Source organism: Leucoraja erinacea, chromosome 21 (assembly GCF_028641065.1).
Source record: "Leucoraja erinacea ecotype New England chromosome 21, Leri_hhj_1, whole genome shotgun sequence".
In the NCBI taxonomy this organism is placed as follows: Eukaryota; Metazoa; Chordata; class Chondrichthyes; order Rajiformes; family Rajidae; genus Leucoraja; species Leucoraja erinaceus.
This window is the reverse complement of record NC_073397.1, coordinates 18,589,470-18,607,412: the sequence shown is the minus strand read 5'-3', so window position 1 is coordinate 18,607,412 and position 17,943 is coordinate 18,589,470. Positions and strand designations below refer to the sequence as shown.

Below are 17,943 nucleotides of genomic sequence, written 5' to 3'. Positions count from 1 at the left end.
TTCCATCTGCCATAGCCCTTCCCAATTTATCAGTTCAAAGATGGGCAGGGCAATGACACATGGAATTTAATCCTGAAAGGTGACAGAAAAATAATTACATATAAAAAATATCAACTTAAAAAAAAAAAAAGGGACACCCAATGGACAATAGACAATAGGTGCAGGAGTAGGCCATTTGTCCCTTCGAGCCAACACCGCCATTCAATGTGATCATGGCTGATCATCCACAATCAGTACCCCGTTCCTGCCTTCTCCCCATCTTGACTCTGCTATCTTTAAGAGCTCTGTCTAGCTCTCTCTTGAAAGCATCCAGAAAACCAGCCTCCATTGCCCTCTGAGGCAGAGAATTCCACAGACTCACAACTCTCTGTGTGAAAGAGTTTATCCTCATCTCCGTTCTAAATGGCTTACCCTTTATTCTTAAACTGTGACCCCTGGTTCTGGACTACCCCAACATCGGTAACATGGTTCCCGCCTCTAGCGTGTCCAAAACCTTAATAATCTTATATGTTTCAAAAAGATCTCCCCTCAACCTTCTAAATTCCAGAGTATACAAGCCCAGCGGCTCCATTCTATCAACATATGACAGTCCCGCCATCCTGTGAATTAACCTGGTGAACCAATGCTGCACTCCCTCAATAGCACGAATGGAACATGGAAGTGGCAATGCAATATAAAATGAGAGGCAAGTTTCAATCAGATATGTGCAGATGGCACTGTGAAGCAACAGCCTAAAATAGTCTAACCACAAACGCAGAACTCAAAGTATGAGAGTCAATTCAGATGCCAGTGGTAACCATCATAATTCTGAATTACTTTCCTGTTAATTGACTGTAATCAGCACCTATCAGTACATAAAAAGGGACTAAATTGCAAGCAGCAGCTTTCTAGCTGCACTCAAATTGAAAGTGATGCTCACTTCTATATGGAGTTAAGTTCAAGTGTGAAAGCCAAGAACAGAGAAGAGACACAGGAAGTACATGTGTTGCTGACACTCACCAATAACTCTCTCTCCAATGCTCTTTTTGCCAAAAACATTTGATCAAAATATTTCAGCCTTGATCCAGATAGATACAAGAACAGAGTATCAGGATGGAGAGAGTAGCTAAATATGAAGGTAGTATTGATTGATTTAAGGCATCTAAAACTAGTCGTATGGCAATGGAAAACCATCCACTGGATGCATATCTAACATCAAACATGGTTGTGCAGAAACAAGGAACTGTAGATCCTGGTTTACCAAAGTAATTCACAAAATGCTGGAGTAACTCAGCAGTCAGGCAGCAACCCTGAAGAACATAGATTGGCGACTTTAGGGTCTGAAAAAGGGTGCCACCTACTGGCATTTAAGTGACTTTTGGATAGGCTCATGGATATGCAGGGAATGGTGGGATATGGATTACATGCGGGCAGATAGGAGCTGGTCTCGCCATCATGTTCGGCAGAGACATTGTGGGCCGAAGGGCTGCTTCTTATGCTGTACTGTTCTATGTATAACCATAAAGAAAATATGAGAAAAATATATCTGGACAAAACCATTGCTGATTTTAGGTCTATTTGTGTGCAAATACATCTACACCGTTCCAGTTAATCAAAGCATTGCAATAAAATCCACGCTCAATTTTAACATAAGCAATCCTTTCTACACTCGGTTTGAAAATTAACAAATTGCTGTAATCAAATAAACGAGAAAATTGAAGAGATTTCAAAAGTGACAGCAATAGCACATAAAAAAAATACAACCAAGTAAAATATTCAGAAAATTTGTCCTGCAGATAAAAAATTCACCCACGTGTTAAATGATAAGAAACTATAGATTTATTAACATCAAAATACATAGTTGGTTTTGGCTAGCTTTCAAAGGAAAAGTCTCAAATTATTTGAGCCCATAGACTGAGAGCTTTCTAAAATGCTCAGCAATCTATTATCTACATGTGCGAACCCACAACTGGTCAGCTGTCTACTTACGCCATACAGTCCAGCTCATCATCTGCCAGGAAATGATAGGTGCGGTTATCTAAAAGCAAAACAAATTATATTACATTAGAATAACTGAATGAGATAAAACAACTACATTGTAGACCTACCTCTATGATATGAAATTAATTCCTCTTTAAATCTAGTTATATTTGGATCTCAAAGCAAATGAAAATAAAGATCATATAATTTGATCTAGAATTATAATTATTCACCACATACCAAGTGAAGGGACACAAGTGAGAAAATGGGGTTGGAACTCTCTGCAATGCAACTGCTTCTTTCATAGCTTGCATTTGTACTTAGAATAAAGTACAATTTTATCTTAGAGAAAGACAATGTACATGTGTGCACATATGAGCGGGGAGGTGATGATGCAAATTTATAAAACACTGGCAAAGCCACATCTGGACTACTGTCTATAGTTTAGTTCACCACTCTGTAGGTAGGATTGCAATGGAGAGGATTTATAGACATTTACCAGGATGTAGCCTGGGACTGAGTACATTCACTTAAGGGTAGGCTGGGCTTTCTTTTTTTCAATGGGGGAGGCTCAGATGACCCAAAAGTAATGTACACATTTATAAAGGGCCACAATAGGGTACATGGCACAGAACATTCCACTGCAAAAGTAACCAAAACAAGAGGAGATAATATATGGCAATATTTGAGAGGTTTAGAAATGATCTGATGAAGACAATTTTCACCGAGAGTGTGATTGGAATCTGGAAAACAGTGCCTGAGTAAGCATCGGATGCAGATACTCACACAATGCACGCAGGCTGTGGACCAAGTGCTGGTGAATTGGATTAGCAAAGATAGATACTTGCTGGTCAGCACTGACATGCTGGGCAACAAATAATGCTGCTCATAATGGTGTGTAGGAGTATCATATTTCAATATGTAAAAACCTCTGAGTACTGACAAATGATATGCCAACTGCTAATCATAAGTAAGTTTTATTAAGCAGCATGATTCATAGAGTGATGGAATAAGCACATATTAGGGAATAAGCACATATTCAATAGTGGAAAAAAAGCAAAATGATTGTCCATACGTGAAATTAGGTCAAAGCATTTTTTATCTTCCAAACTAGGCTTCACTTGACAGGTGAGGAGGTTGAGCTTTGCTGGCTGTCGGTTTGGCTGGAAAAAATAGAAATGAATAAAAGGACATTAAGATAATGTATCCTACTATTCCATTCCACGTTATAAAAGCACAGGGGAAAAAAGAACATTTGCTCACTGCTGAACACAATGTGGTTCCTGCAATTGCATGAAAATATATCATGCTAGTTCAAAAATAAATCATGACTGCATAGTAATATAGGATGTAGCTCTGTTGCAGTTGTAAGATTAAGAATTATATTTGGGGCAGTATAAGGTATTCTCACATTAGTTTGGGGAAGTCTATAAAATAGAGACGTGAGGTTAAAGAAAAAAGGTACCGATGATGTACTTACTGAACAATGCCAGTCTTTATGTTCTAAAACAAAACGTTTCAGTCTCTAATGGTTCGTACTTAGTGTGATTCTGCCCCAAACCAAATGTCATGATCCAAGCTGTTTATGTTCATGGAGGAAATAAATATTCACAATCGCATGGAATACATTGTAGGGATAGTTTGCTTTGTTTGTGCATTGGAAATTGGGAAGGTAAATAACAATGTAAAAGGCATTTTACTATCCACTCAATTCCTGACCGTTTTCAATAATAAGTGGCAGAATTTTGTAGGTAACAAAACATTTTCCTGTAGTAGCAGCAGTCTCAAGCATTGGTGCAAATTAAGATCCTCTTTTGCTCATTGGCTCTATCCACCTCTAGTCACCTCAGCTTTTCTATTTGGCAAATACAATATAGCAGTGCCGGGGTAACTCAGTGAGTCAGGCAGCATCTCCGGAGGTGCTGGTTCGGTGATGTTTCGTGTCAGGACCCTTCCTGTAGACCTGAAACGTTACTTATCCATGTTCTCCAGAGATGCTGCCTGACCCACTGAGTTACTGCAGCACTTTATGTCTTCTTTTGTAAACCAGCACCTGAAGTTTCTTGTTTCTACAGTAGAGCAGTTGTATGGAAACATGGAAAGTATTATTCAAATCAGTACACAACTTCATCACACAGGAACAGGAAGAGCTGACACTTTATTGAGTCACAAAACTAACTTACAAGCCTCTCAGCCTTCAACTCCCACTCTTACTTCTATATCCTATCCCGGCCACATAGCCTGAAGCTCATGCATGGCTGAGGGTGGCTTGGCTTTTCACTGCTAATCTGTGCACTTCTCATTTTTGTTGCAAGAGTATTTCAATTGACCATTGTTACAATTACAGTGGCCATGTGTGGATCCGCCATGAGAGGAAAAAAAAAATCCTTTCCAAATTAAATGTGTACCAATGTTCCTGGACTTGCTGTACACTTCATCATGATGGTGATTCCGTTTTAAATTCCATCTGATTTCCATGAATGCTCCTAGTTATGTGTTTTTATGCTCTGGGGAAATTAGCACTAGTCAGTGTGAAAGACAAAGTTGTGTGAAGAAATTTGAATTTATTCAGTCACCAGGCGATTGTAAACTGAGGGGCATTTGGTGGCAGATAAAATCAACAACAGATGATTTCCCATGTTAAACTCACTGTTCCATGCGATATGGTGAGGTAACAGTTCTTTACGATACATTTCCTCTTCTGCCAAACTTTCCTCAACCTGAATGAGAAAATATTTATAAAACAATACTGCTCAATTTCAAATATTTTTTAATCAAGAAAATATCATCAAACCCATTTATATAACAATGGGGTAAAAAATGTATACACAGAAAGTGAATGCTGGGATTGTGAAGTGAAATAGACCCATGCACATTTAACAAGGTGCAGAACGCACACAATATTCCTGCTGCAACCTCATTAAAAAAATGTTGGAACATTCTAAGCACTGCTATTTATTGTATTGGCCCAGGACCATGTTTCAATTTATTGAGTGATTAGAATCAGTTTAAGCTAGCCAAAGCCAATTTAAACAATGCCTACAGTTCTTAAAGGGGAAAGTAGCAAGCTAAAGACAGTAGACACTGGAAATCTAAAATAAAAACAGAATCTGTTGGAATATGCAGCAGATCAGGTACTAGCTGTGGAGAGAGATACATTTAAAATTGCGGTTTGATGGCTTTGGGTATTTGTTTTGTGCCTATATTTAGTGATGGAAGTTGGCAAGAAAGCTGCAACAGAGAATGGACTGCTGTGGGCACCCCACCTCTCTGACATGGCTCTGGTTGATGAAAAGAAGGACAAACACCTCTTTTCACATGTGCTGGTTAAGTTCCCATGGCAGAGAGTCAATCATAAAGAGAAACAAGGTCAAAACGAGGAATCAAGCCCCAAAGATAGATACAAGGCTGCAAGATATTTGATGACTTTTCAAGCAGGGAAACTACTTTATTTCCACTAATTCAATCAGTTCATACTACCCATCCTAAATTGTTGCGAGCTCTAAATCCAAAAACTCACTACCCATTAGATCTGTAGGATTACCTTCTCTGGAAGGACTATGGTGGTTCAAGAAGGTGGCTAACCAACACCTTCTCGATCACAAACTCAAACTGTTACCCACATACTCTTAGGTTAAGATAAAAATGCTGGAGAAATTCAGCGGGTGAGACAGCATCTATGGAGGGAAGGAATAGGCAACATTTCGGGTCGAGACCCTTCTTCTGACTGATGTCGGGAGGGGCGAGGAAAAAGAAAGGAAGAGGCGGAGACAGTAGGCTTGTGGGAGAGCTGGGCAGGGGAGGGGAAGGAGGGAGAAACCAAGGACTACCTGGAATTGGAAACTATCCAAGTGAAATATGAGGTGCTGTTCCTCCAATTTTCACTGGGCCTCATCCTGGCAATGGAGGAGGCCCAGGACAGAAAGGTCGGATTCGGAATGGGAGGGGTAGTTGAAGTGCTGAGCCACCGGGAGATCAGGTTGGTTATTGCAAACTGAGCGGAGGTGTTGGGCGAAGCGATCGCCAAGCCTGTGCTTGGTCTCACCGATGTGGAGAAGTTGACATCTGGAATAGCGGATGCAGTAGATGAGGTTGGAAGAGGTGCATGTGAACCTCTGCCTCAGCCGGAAAGACTGCTTGGGTCCTTAGATGGAGTCGAGGGGGGAGGTAAAGTGTAGCATTTATCAGCTTCAGGAGGACACAAAATGGGGAACACGCCCCAATCTCTATCAATGGGGACAGTGTGGAGAGAGTGTCCAACTTTAGGTTTCTGAGCACACACATTTCAGAGGACCTTACATGGTCCACCAACACCGCTGCGCTGGTCAAGAAGGCACAGCAACGACTGTTCTTCCCAAGAACATTGAAAAAGACTGGTCTGCCCCAACAGCTGCTGACAACCTTTTGCCGCAGCACCACAGAGAGCATACTAACACATGGCATCTCTGTGTGGTATCTCAGCTGCACGGAGGCGGAGAGGATAGCTCTTCAGCGCAGAAGATTATTGGGACACAGCTACCAGCCTTGGAGGCCATCTACTACACACGGTGCCTCAGGAAGGCCGTCAGCATCCACAAAGACTCCTCACACCCTTCTAATAGTCTGTTCAAACTCCTACCTTCAAGCAGACGTGACAAGGCCTTCTACGCCCGCACCTCCAGACTCAGGAACAGCTTAATCCCCAGAGCTATCGCTGCTCTGAACCGGCCCTGCTGAGTGCCCCCCCCCCCCACCCCCATGAACAGTATTCACGCACATCGACCCGGCACAGACATATTTGCACTTTTGACTGTTTTACTGTTTTTTTTTAAATATAAAATGTTTCTCGGGGTATCTAAATTTAATTAGTTGTTTAAGTTATGATTATCGGATGGAAGCTGCATACCAAATACAATAAAATATATTATTATTATCATTATTATTATTATTATTTCCTGCGGTTGCAAGGGAAAGTGGAGGGGGTGGTTTGGGTGGAAAGGGACGTATTGACCAGGGAGTTATGGAGGGAACGGTCTCTGCGGAAAGCAGAAAGGAGAGGGGATGGGAAAATGTGGCCAGTGGTGGGATCCCGTTGAAGGTGGCGAAAATGTCGGAGGATTATATGTTGTATGCAACGGCTGATACGGTGGAAGATGAGGACAACGGGGACTCAGTCCTTGTTACGAGTGCAGTATGGGGAGTGAGAGCAGAACTGCGGGATATAGAGGAGACCCTGGTGAGAGCCTCATCCATAATAGAAGAGGGGAACCCCCGTTCCCTAAAGATTAAGAAGAATGCTTTTACAGAAGGAAGCATTCACAATGAAATGGTTGGTCCATTGGCAGACATACCTTAAATTACCCATAAATATAAAGCAATGTGAGGGGGAGTCGAGCTCCAACCTTCCACATGTCTTTGGTTGGAGCCTGGAGTCAATTTTTCCATAACGTAAATAATGCCCATCTCAACTTGCAGATTCAGCCTAACTTGCGGATCCAACCATTATGCAGCATTGATGATCAATATCTCATCTCCTCCAGGAGCATGAGGAATCCATTGGATATGTGCTTGCTACGGTGGAATCCCAGATGTGTGGCTTGGCAGCTATTCCTGACGTGGCTCTCAATATCGATGTTCGGTGACATTTTGAGGGTATCACAACACACTAGCAGCCTGCTAGGATTGCTAGGATCGCTGAGATGCAATCTTTGGCATGACGCGGTGGTTTCATTACAAAGTTTTGCCTTCTCTCGGGATAATAGTATTCAGCATTCCCATCCCCCTGCTACTTGACGAGTGTTCTTCTGCTGTCTGTGTCCCAGACGGTCTAGACTATTGCCTCTCAGTGAGCTGGTCCATATTGCTCAAGACACTCAACTGTGGCCTTCTTCCCTGTTATACAACAGCCTTTTACTAGCCACAGAATACCCATTGGAGAAGCAGAGTACAGGGTCAGGCAAAGACATGCACAAGACAAGCATTAAGAACATGGCCAGAATGAGTACCACTGCAAATGAGCAGCATCTCATATTTCGCTTGAGTAGTATGCACCCCAGCGGTATGAACATTGACTTCTCCAATTTCAGGTAGACCTTGCTTTCTCCCTCTTCCCCCTCCCCTTCTCAGCTCTCCCACAGCCCACTGTCTCTGCCTCTTCCTTTCTTCTCCTCCCCCCCTCCACTCCCACATCAGTCTGAAGAAGGGTCTCAACCCGAAACGTCACCTATTCCTTCGCTCCATAGATGCTGCCTTACCCTCTGAGTTTCTCCAGCATTTTTGTCTACCTTAAGAACATGAATGATACTTCTGTTTTTCATCATGGTTAGATGCATGGTTTTAAAAGCTGATATGGCTTAACCTTGTGCCCATCAAGTTTGGTCGAAAAGATGCAAAGTGATCAGCAGCAGAGGGATAGGAAGATGAGATATGGCGCAACTTTTTTTAAAGCATTATTGTAAGCATTATTGGCACAGCCAGCATTTCTGTGTGGAGAAGAGTTAAAATGTCTTTTAAAGTGGATTTAGGAGAATTGCTTGCAGCAAAATGAGTATTTTGAAAACAGCATTTGAAATGCCTTTTAGGAGAGGGAGGTGAGAACAATTTGAAGTACTTAGTCCTTCTTGAATTATTCTTAACAAACATTGTTCAAAGTTCAATATTTATGAAGAGCATGCAAATGTTCATACCAGACTTTATTCCAGCAAAATCCTTGATAATATTATTTGTTTCCAGAGTATTAACATTATGTTAGATGACAACAATAGATATAAAATACCCAAAAGCATAAGAAGTCACTTAGCCAAGATCTTTGCAATTCAAAAATACTCGTCTATATCCTCAGCAGCTTGATTATTACAGAGGGCGAGTCCTCCTAACTATTATAACTCTGAGCAATTAGTTTCCTTGATTTCTTTTTGGCAAATACAAATTCTAACTGCTGCAGACTAAACCACAAAATAAATCACAGTTTGAAGGCATATCCCACCGGAGTGAAATACTTGTAAGACCTATGATTTCCAGGTAGATGAGATTACAATCATACTAACCCATCACTTTTCTTGTACAGGATTCCCACTTTTTCAGTACCATATTGCTTATTGCCCTGAAGTTGGTGCATACTGTAAACGGACTGGCGGTTCGTAGAATCCTACAGGAAAAGAAATCATAAACAAATGACAACATCGGTGAAAGTCCCTTGGTCATGGTGTTCAAAACTTTGCTTGTGCACTTCACAAATAAGCAGAGTTTATTATTATTGAACATGTTCTTGCAGAACATATGCTGGAAATAATATGTACGAAAACTTTGCTTGAAAAGAATAGAAAATAAATAAAATGATTAAAACAAGGGCTGATTTAACTAATAATGAGAAATTCATCCCATTGTAAAGTAGAAATCTAGATGGCATACCCATAATGTCAAGATTAAATTTTCATTTGAGCTATTCATCAATTTTTCAAGTTTCTTTGTAGTTTCAGGGGTTATAGTATCTGATCTGAGCAGTAGGGTCTTTGTAATATTTATAATGTTAATATTTATTTCTTAATTAAGCAATAAAATTGCATATAATTGCAGGTAAGTGTTATACATAACACAGCCAAGACCACAGCACATTCCGTTGATACATACACCACATGTGACTTAAATAATACATGAGCGCCAACATGACTGAACAAAGCTGACTTTTTCCTCCCTCATTAGATCTGGAAACAGCATATTAATTAATTGTGTTCTCAGCTTTATATTCAATGCATTACTAGACAATGAGAACACTATATATTAAAGCAAATCTATATCATGGCAATTCAATAAACAGAACAGATTTGACAAACCTCCTTGTGGTCTAACTGTAAAGTTGGTTTGAGCTGATCTCGAAGGCTACATAGCTTCTTCTTTTCCTCCTCCTGGTTCTGTTTAATCTGGAGCAATGACAGACAAATGGTTTAATTGAAACTGCACATCAGGAATTTGTTCTTTTCATCCCACGCATTTTACAAGGGATTCCATGCAGTTCCTCCCTGAACAAAGCGTATTCTTTGGCAACACTATATGACTTGGGCCAAGATAAAATAACTCATTTAAACTGGCTTCCCTGTGTTTGTTGTTCTTTACTCCAAATCATCAAGGTTTTAATTCCTAGCTTGCTGAAAATTAATTTACACATGCTGACCTCTGACCACTTAACCAATTCTCCAACATTTCATGCAGTTTAGCTTTGTTTAGTGTAGCTTAGAGATACAGCATGGAATCAGGTACTTCGGCCCACCGAGTCTGCAAACATGCACGTCTTTGGGATTTGGGAGGAAACCGGAGCACCCAGAGCAAACCCACGTGGTCACAGGGAGAACATTCAAGCTCCACTCAGACAGTACCCGAGGTCAGGGTTAAACTGGGTCTTTGGCATTGTGAGGCAGCAGCTCTACCAGCTGTGCTGCTCTTGTCAATGTTTCAATTATATGCAATCTGTATCCTATGGTTACCAAGCTTTGTATTGCTGGAAGTAATTTTTTCTTCTTTCCTGTCAAACTTATAGCTGATTTTAAATATCCATATTGTGTCCTTGCCCACTCAAATGACAATAACCCCAGTCTCTCTGCATAAATGAAGTCAGTCACTCTGAAAATATATTACAGTAAACCTCTTTTGCACTCTCTTCCAAGCTTTGACATCCTTCTTAAATGTGGTCACAATGGGCTGTAATTAATTGTTATGTGAAATTTCATAGTCACCGCATGAAAAACCTTTAAATATCTTTTTGATAATATTGATTCAGTGAGAATTGAGAAAAATACCCACTCTTCCTAAACTACTATTATCTCTGGAGTCAGGGTCTATAGGTGAGATCCTGAATAAAAACTAATCAGCAATAGTAAAAATTGACTTAGTAATTGGACGATTCAACAAAAGGGGAGGTGGAAGTGTAGTGCAAACCTCCATAATAAGAAGGAATTTGATGCCTCAGTGGGCTAAGGAGACTAGGGCACGCACTACAAAGAGTAGAATCCTTGGGAATACAGAGGAGCAGACGGATCTTAGTTTACAAGTTCAAAGATCCTTGAAGGTAGTAGTGCAGGTAGCTAATCATGCTTAAGACGACATAAGGGATACTGGCCTTAATTAGTCAGGGCATTGAATACAAAGATAGAGCGGTTATTTGTAAGTCATTTTGTAAACTAGCACCTGCAGTTTATGTTAGCAGACAGATTATTCTCAGTTGGAGCACTGCATGAGGCTCTGGTCCCCTAACTGTAGGAAAGATGTGATTCACTGGAGAGTGTGCAGTGGAGAATCACCAGGATGTTGCTGGGTTGGAGAGACTGGGGTGACTAGGTTTGTTTTCCCAGCTGTAGAACAGAGGGTATATAATTCAGGTAGACTTTGGCTATCTATCAATCAAACATTGTTGTCTGCTGTTCTCCATGTCTGCCTTTAATCTGACCCATGTAGTCCTTTGAAAAATGAACCTTCTAAACCTATAGTAAAGAGAGTGAACCATCTGGGCCCATCTTTGGCTGTTTTCCCTTACAGCTACGTAGTATCCATACATCAGCTCTAAGATTAGGGCTGTGAATATTTTTTACTGTTTTTCTGCTCAATTCTTTTTTAATCTTTATCAAATTTTGTCACTAATTGCAATATATATATCAAGGTGGGCAACTGATGCTGTTGGTAACTTATATTTCTGACAACAGCTGCATGACTCAGGAGCTTCAAACAAAGGTGCTTATTCTGACTCTAATAGGAAGGAACTCCCTCCACATGATGCATATATGTATACTTGACGTCACTAAATCCCCAAAATATGTTACTCACTTAGATAATTACATACAAACCACAAAATGATGGGTAGAACATCCACCATTTCCTTTTTTTCATTTTCTTTATAGACTCTATTATAATTTATGTGGGTTTAATGATATACCTATTTTAAAAGATGGAAATATCTTAATATTTCCATTCTCCAAATTTTCACATTTATCACATTCTGGATTCAACCCCCCCCCCCCCCCCCCCCCCCCCCCCATCCTTCTGTGAAGACAGGCACAGACACATTTGGACCTTATCCATGTTTTACTTCTCTATTTCAAAGGCTTTTATTGGGCGCCAGTCATTCCTCTTACCATTTGTCTTTATAAAACATTGTTGTATTTTCCCTTATTTTGCTTATTATGCTTACTGAGCTGTTCTCTTCATTTCATGCAAGCCTAAACAACGTCTCTAATTATATTGTAATCAATCAACACTGTTGATCATGATGTAATACAGGGTCAGGTGAACTGGAACATTGTATAGTGTACTCACGTTCTGTAAATCTGCTGCAAGCATTTCAACGTAATGCCTAATCTTTTCAGCTGTTTTCAAGCCTTCTTGAAAGAATCTGTAACCAATGACAGTAAAGCCTCATCATTGTTTTTAAATATTAGACTAATATCATTAGACTTTCCAACATCGACATTTTTCCATTGATAGCAGACTTCCAGGGTCTACATTTGTCTTCAGCTGCATGTGATTACAGGTCCACAACAAGTCAATGGAACTAAATTTTCAAAAGGCATTTAATATAAATGAACATTTTCCCCTCTCCTGCCTAAGTGAGCATTTTCAGCACATGCACACAAATGAACATTTTCAGCACATCCAATTGAGGACAAACTACCACCAAGTTATGTTTCAAGTTAATAGTTTACATTTCTTCATTTAACTTCATTATGTCTGCACTATTACTTTATAAGTGTATTTGTTAAACTCAGCATATTTAATGAAATATGTGTACATTATAATGTAATCAGTATTCATGGCATGGGTTAATTACATAACAACAATAATTGGAACACATACTGACAATTAATAACCTTAATTCATGACAAAATAAGAAATATCTCATGGATGATTTAAAAAGTGTCTCCACTGGAATATTGTTTTATATTTTCTAAATCTTCACTGTCATTTTAATGCATTAATGTCATTGCCAATAAGGCTGAGAATAGTTCAAAACATCTGTGCACAGATGCCTTCATCTGTGGTCCTGATGATGCCATCTTCATAATGGCTTGTGCTCCCCATGACATGGGTTCAATTGCCCATCATTGTTTCAGGGGTGGGGAGGGGTTTCTCCATCTCCTTCATCTTCTGCTGTTACCACTCGCTGTAAATACAAACCCGACCCCCTTTCCCCAACACCTTCACTTTCCCTCAGCCAGAGGCTACCATGGACAGAGTCCCTTAACGACACAACTAACTTTTCATGAGCCAACATGTTGTGTGCAACTGTCTGCTTAATCATACAGGTGAAGCTTTAATGATTTAAGGGAGGAAACTTCAATAACAATTTCTTTAAGCAAATTAACTTTTTTGCTGACCTTTGAACTGACATTAGGCCAAAGATGAGGGGGGGGATCTCATTAATACCTACCGAATAATGAAAGGCTTGGATAGTGGATGTGGAGGGGATGTTTCCAGTAGTGGAAGAGTCCAGGACCAGAGGGCCACAGTCTCAGAATGAAAGGACATGCATTTAGAATGGAGATGAGAAGGAATTTCTTTAGCCAGAGGGTGATGAATGTGTGCAATTTATTGCCACAGACAGCTCTGGAGGCCAAGCCATTGGGTATTTTTAAAGTGGAGATTGATAGGTTCTTAATTAGTAAGGGAATCAAAGGTTACAGGAAGTAGGCAGGAGATGGAAAAATAGAGCAGCCATGATCGAATGGCAGAGCGGGCTCGATGGACCAAGTGGCTTAATTCTGCTCCTATGTCTTATGATTTTATGAAGTGTTCTGCTCATTTAGCACAACCAGGCTGTTGAAATGCATGTTCTAGGCATATAGGCATGGTGGAAAAATCCCAAATCCAACATTAATGAGATAGCCTGCTCTCTTTCAACAGTAAAATTTAATGGATGTTCTAATAACAACATCAGGTGTAGTAGCAAGAAATTGACATGGGAATGGACAACATAATTTAGATCTCGCTGCTTTATATTCCTTTCAGCAACTTCCAGCTGCGGATTAGTATGTATAATATCTTGGCACAGAATCAGTTTGACAATATTACAGACCCAGCTCCAAACCATCATTCATATCTAATGAGATTCAACTTTGGCAGCAGGCCCTTGAGTGTTCTGCCCTCTAGATATATCTCGGGAGAATAATATGAACCGCCAGACAAACCACAGACCATCCAATTTTATGTTTTTACAAGCTGAAGTAATTTAAATTTAAAATGGCTAATTTAAATGTTTAAGAGTTCCACCAGGCATTTCTAGTTTGTACAAATGTATCCTTTTTACAATTAAGGCTAGCAATCTGTTAGCCAACCGAAATATAACACCTTAATATAATACCACTAATGGTGGGCCAAAACCACCTCCAGCATCTGTGATAATTTTGCAATGCCATATTGTTTTTCTGGGGCCACTGTAACTGACACAAAAATGCTTACATTTCAAAAAATAGAGTAACTATTCTTTTGTACTGGTATACCATTTTATTTTAAATGGGAAGGGAAATTGCTAGTGTAAAACTTGTGTGAGAATTTGATCATCAATGAAAGGTGCTATCTTCCAGTCCGAGTGACGGATATGTCTTTCAATCAAATCCTGGCGCTGTGGCTCAACCGGAGAGACCTACATCAGGTAACGCCGTAGTGGTAGGTGACTCAATAGTGAGAGGTGCGGACAGGAGATTCTGTGGCAACAGGCGAGACTCGAGGATGGTGTGTTGCCTCCCAAGACGTGTCGGATCGATTGCTGAGCATCCTCAAGGGGGAAATGGGAGCAGCCGGACGTGGTTGTGCATATCAGCACAAACGGCGTCGGGAAGAAGAGGAAGGAGGTTCTGCAACGTGAGTTTAGAGATTTAGAAAGAAGGCTGGAAAGCAGGACTTCTAGGGTGGTTATCTCTGGTTTGCTTCCAGTTACTCGTGCTGGTGAGGGCAGGAACAGGGAGATAGGGGATCTGCATGTGTGGCTGAGGAACTGGTGCAGGGAGCAGGGATTTCGATTTATAGACCACTGGGATCTCTTCTGGGGGTAGGGGTGACCTGTACAAAAGCGACGAGTTGCACCTTAACTGGAGGGGGCCAACATTCTGACAGGCAGATTTGCTAGTGCTACAAGGGTGGATTCGGGGGGGGGGGGGGGGGGGGGGGGGGGGGGGGGGGGGGGGGGGGGGTCGACAAATTGGAAGTATAAGGATGGAGTTACAGGGAAAGAGAGTGCAGATAAAGTTACAAAAGGTACCCTAATTAATGGGATGGAAAGTTCAAGTAGGGATAAGAGAGTAAGGTTAAGTGAAAATAGGAACCGGTGTGAGAGGGAAGGTGAATACCGAATTAAAAGTGTTATATATGAATGCGTGAAGTATAAGAAATAAAGTAGATGAGTTTGGGGCTCAGTTAGAGATTGGTAGGTATGATGTTGTGAAAATTACAGAGACATGGCTGCAAGAGGATTGGAGCTGGGAACTGAATAATCAGGGGTATACGTCCTATCGAAAAGATAGACAGGTGGGCAGAGGGGGTGGAGTAGCTCTGTTGGTAAGGAATGAAATTCAGTCCTTTGCGAGGGGTGACATAGAATCAGAAGATGTAGTAATTGTGGATAGAACTGAGAAATTGTAACGGTAAAAAGACCCTAATGGGAGTTATCTACAGGCCCCCAAACATTAGCCTGGATAAAGGGTGCAAGTTGCATCAGGAGTTAAAATTGGCATGTAACAAAGATAATGCTACGGTGGTTATGGGAGATTTCAATATGCAGGTAGACTGAGAAAATCAGGTTGGTACTGGACCCCAAGAAAGGGAGTTTGTGGAGTGCCTCCAAGATGGATTCTTAGAGCAACTTGTACTGGAACCTACCAGGGAGAAGGCAATTCTGGATTTAGTGTTGTGCAATGAACCAGATTTGATAAGGGAACTCAAGGTAAAGGAACCATCAGGAGGTAGTGATCATGATATGTTTTAATCTGCAATTTTAGAGGGAGATGGTAACATTAGAAGTGTCAGTATTGCAGTTGAACAAAGGGGACCATGGAAGCACGAGGGAGGAGCTGGCCAAAGTTGACTGGAAAAGGGCCCTGGCAGGGTTGACGGTGGAACAGCAATGGCAAGAAATTCTGGGAATAATCCAGAAGATGCAGAATCATTTCATTCCAAAGAGGAGGAAAGATTCTAAGGGGATTACGAGGCAACTGTGATTGACAAGGGAAGTCAAGGACAGTATAAATCGAAAAGAGAAGTCGCAAAGATGAGCGGGAAGCCAGAGGATTAGAAAATGTTTAAAGCACAACAGAACGTAACTAAAAAGGCAATACGGGCAGAAAATATGAAGTACGAAGGCAAGAATATAAAGGAGGAGAGTAAAAGCGTCTTTAGGTATGTGAAAATGAAAAGATTAGTGAAGACAAATGTGGGTCCCATGAAGACAGAAACAGGCGAATTTATTATGGGGAACAAGGAAATGGCAGACGAGTTGAACAGGTACTTTGGTTCTGTCTTCACTAAGGAAGACACAAACAATCTCCCAGATGTACAAGGAGACAGAGGATCTAGGGTGCCGGAGGAACTGAAGGAAAGTCACATTAGGCAGGAAATGGTGTTGGGAAGACTGATGGGATTGAAGGCTGATAAATCCCCAGGGCCTGGTGTTTTGCATCCCAGGGTACTCATGGAGGTGGCTCTGGAAATCGTGGACGCATTGGTGATCATTTTCCAATGTTCTGTAGATTCTGATTCAGTTCCTGTGGATTGGAGGATAGCTAGTGTTATCCAACTTTTTAAGAAAGGAGGGAGAGAGAAAGCAGGGAATTATTGACCAGTTAGCCTGATATCGGTGGGGAAGAGGCTGGCGTAAATTATTAAAGATGTAATAGCACCGCATTTGGTTAGCAGTAACAGGATCGGTCCAAGTCAGCATGGATTTACGAAAGGGGAAATCTTGCTTGACTAATCTTCTGGAATTTTTTGAAGAGGTAACAAGTAAAACGAATAAGTGGATGTAGTGAATCTGGACTTTCAGAAAGCCTTTGATAAGGTCCCGCAACACACATTAGTGGGCAAAATTATAACACATGGTATTGGGGGTAGGGTATTGATATGAATAGAAAATTGGTTGGCAGATAGGAAACAAAGAGTACGAATTAACAGTTCCCTTTCAGAATGGCAGGTAGTGATTAGTGGGGTGCCGCAAGTCTCGGTGTTGGGACCGCAACTATTCTTAATATATATTAATGATTTAGATGAAGGAATTAAAATGGCTAGCGGAATCGGGGATATGGGGGGAAGACAGGAATGAGGTACTGATTGTGGATGATCAGCCATGATCACATTGAATTCTCTTTAGATTCTGGAGTAGTTCCTGAGGATTGGAGGGTAGCTAATGTAACCCCACTTTTTAAAAAGGGAGGGAGAGAGAAAACGGGGAATTACAGACCAGTTGGTCAACATCGGTAGTGGGGAAACTGCTAGAGTCAGTTATTAAAGTTGGGATAGCAGCACATTTGGAAAGTGGTGAAATCATTGGACAAAGTCAGCATGGATTTACGAAAGGTAAATCTTGTCTGACGAATCTTATAGAATTTTTTGAGGATGTAAGTAGTAGAGTGGACAAGGGAGAACCAGTGGATGTGTTATATCTGGACTTTCAGAAGGCTTTCGACAAGGTCCCACATAAGAGATTAGTATACAAACTTAAAGCACATGGTATTGGGGGTTCAGTATTGATGTGGATAGAGATCTGGCTAGCAAACAGGAAGCCAAGAGTAGGAGTAAACGGGTCCTTTTCACAATGGCAGGCAGTGACTAGTGGGGTACCGCAAGGCTCAGTGCTGGGACCCCAGCTATTTACAATATATATTAATGATTTGGACGAGGGAATTGAATGCAACATCTCCAAGTTTGCGGATGACACGAAGCTGGGGGGTAGTGTTAGCTGTGAGGAGGATGCTAGGAGGCTGCAAGGTGACTTGGATAGGCTGGGTGAGTGGGAAAATGCATGGCAGATGCAGT

At 41.0% G+C, this 17,943-nt stretch overlaps 1 protein-coding gene across 2 annotated transcripts in view; it reads right to left on the bottom strand.

Annotated features, from left to right (window-relative positions):
* The window catches only part of unm_sa1614 (un-named sa1614), an 89,689-nt gene that overhangs the window by 28,372 nt on the left and 43,374 nt on the right, over positions 1-17,943 (bottom strand). For both annotated transcript variants that reach the window (XM_055652284.1, XM_055652283.1), the window contains exons 8-13: positions 12,241-12,316; positions 9,771-9,857; positions 8,985-9,085; positions 4,610-4,679; positions 3,035-3,122; positions 1,969-2,017 (exon numbers count right to left, since the gene is read on the bottom strand). In XM_055652284.1, the coding sequence (XP_055508259.1) occupies positions 1,969-2,017; positions 3,035-3,122; positions 4,610-4,679; positions 8,985-9,085; positions 9,771-9,857; positions 12,241-12,316 (471 nt within the window). The remainder of the gene's footprint in view (positions 1-1,968; positions 2,018-3,034; positions 3,123-4,609; positions 4,680-8,984; positions 9,086-9,770; positions 9,858-12,240; positions 12,317-17,943) is intronic.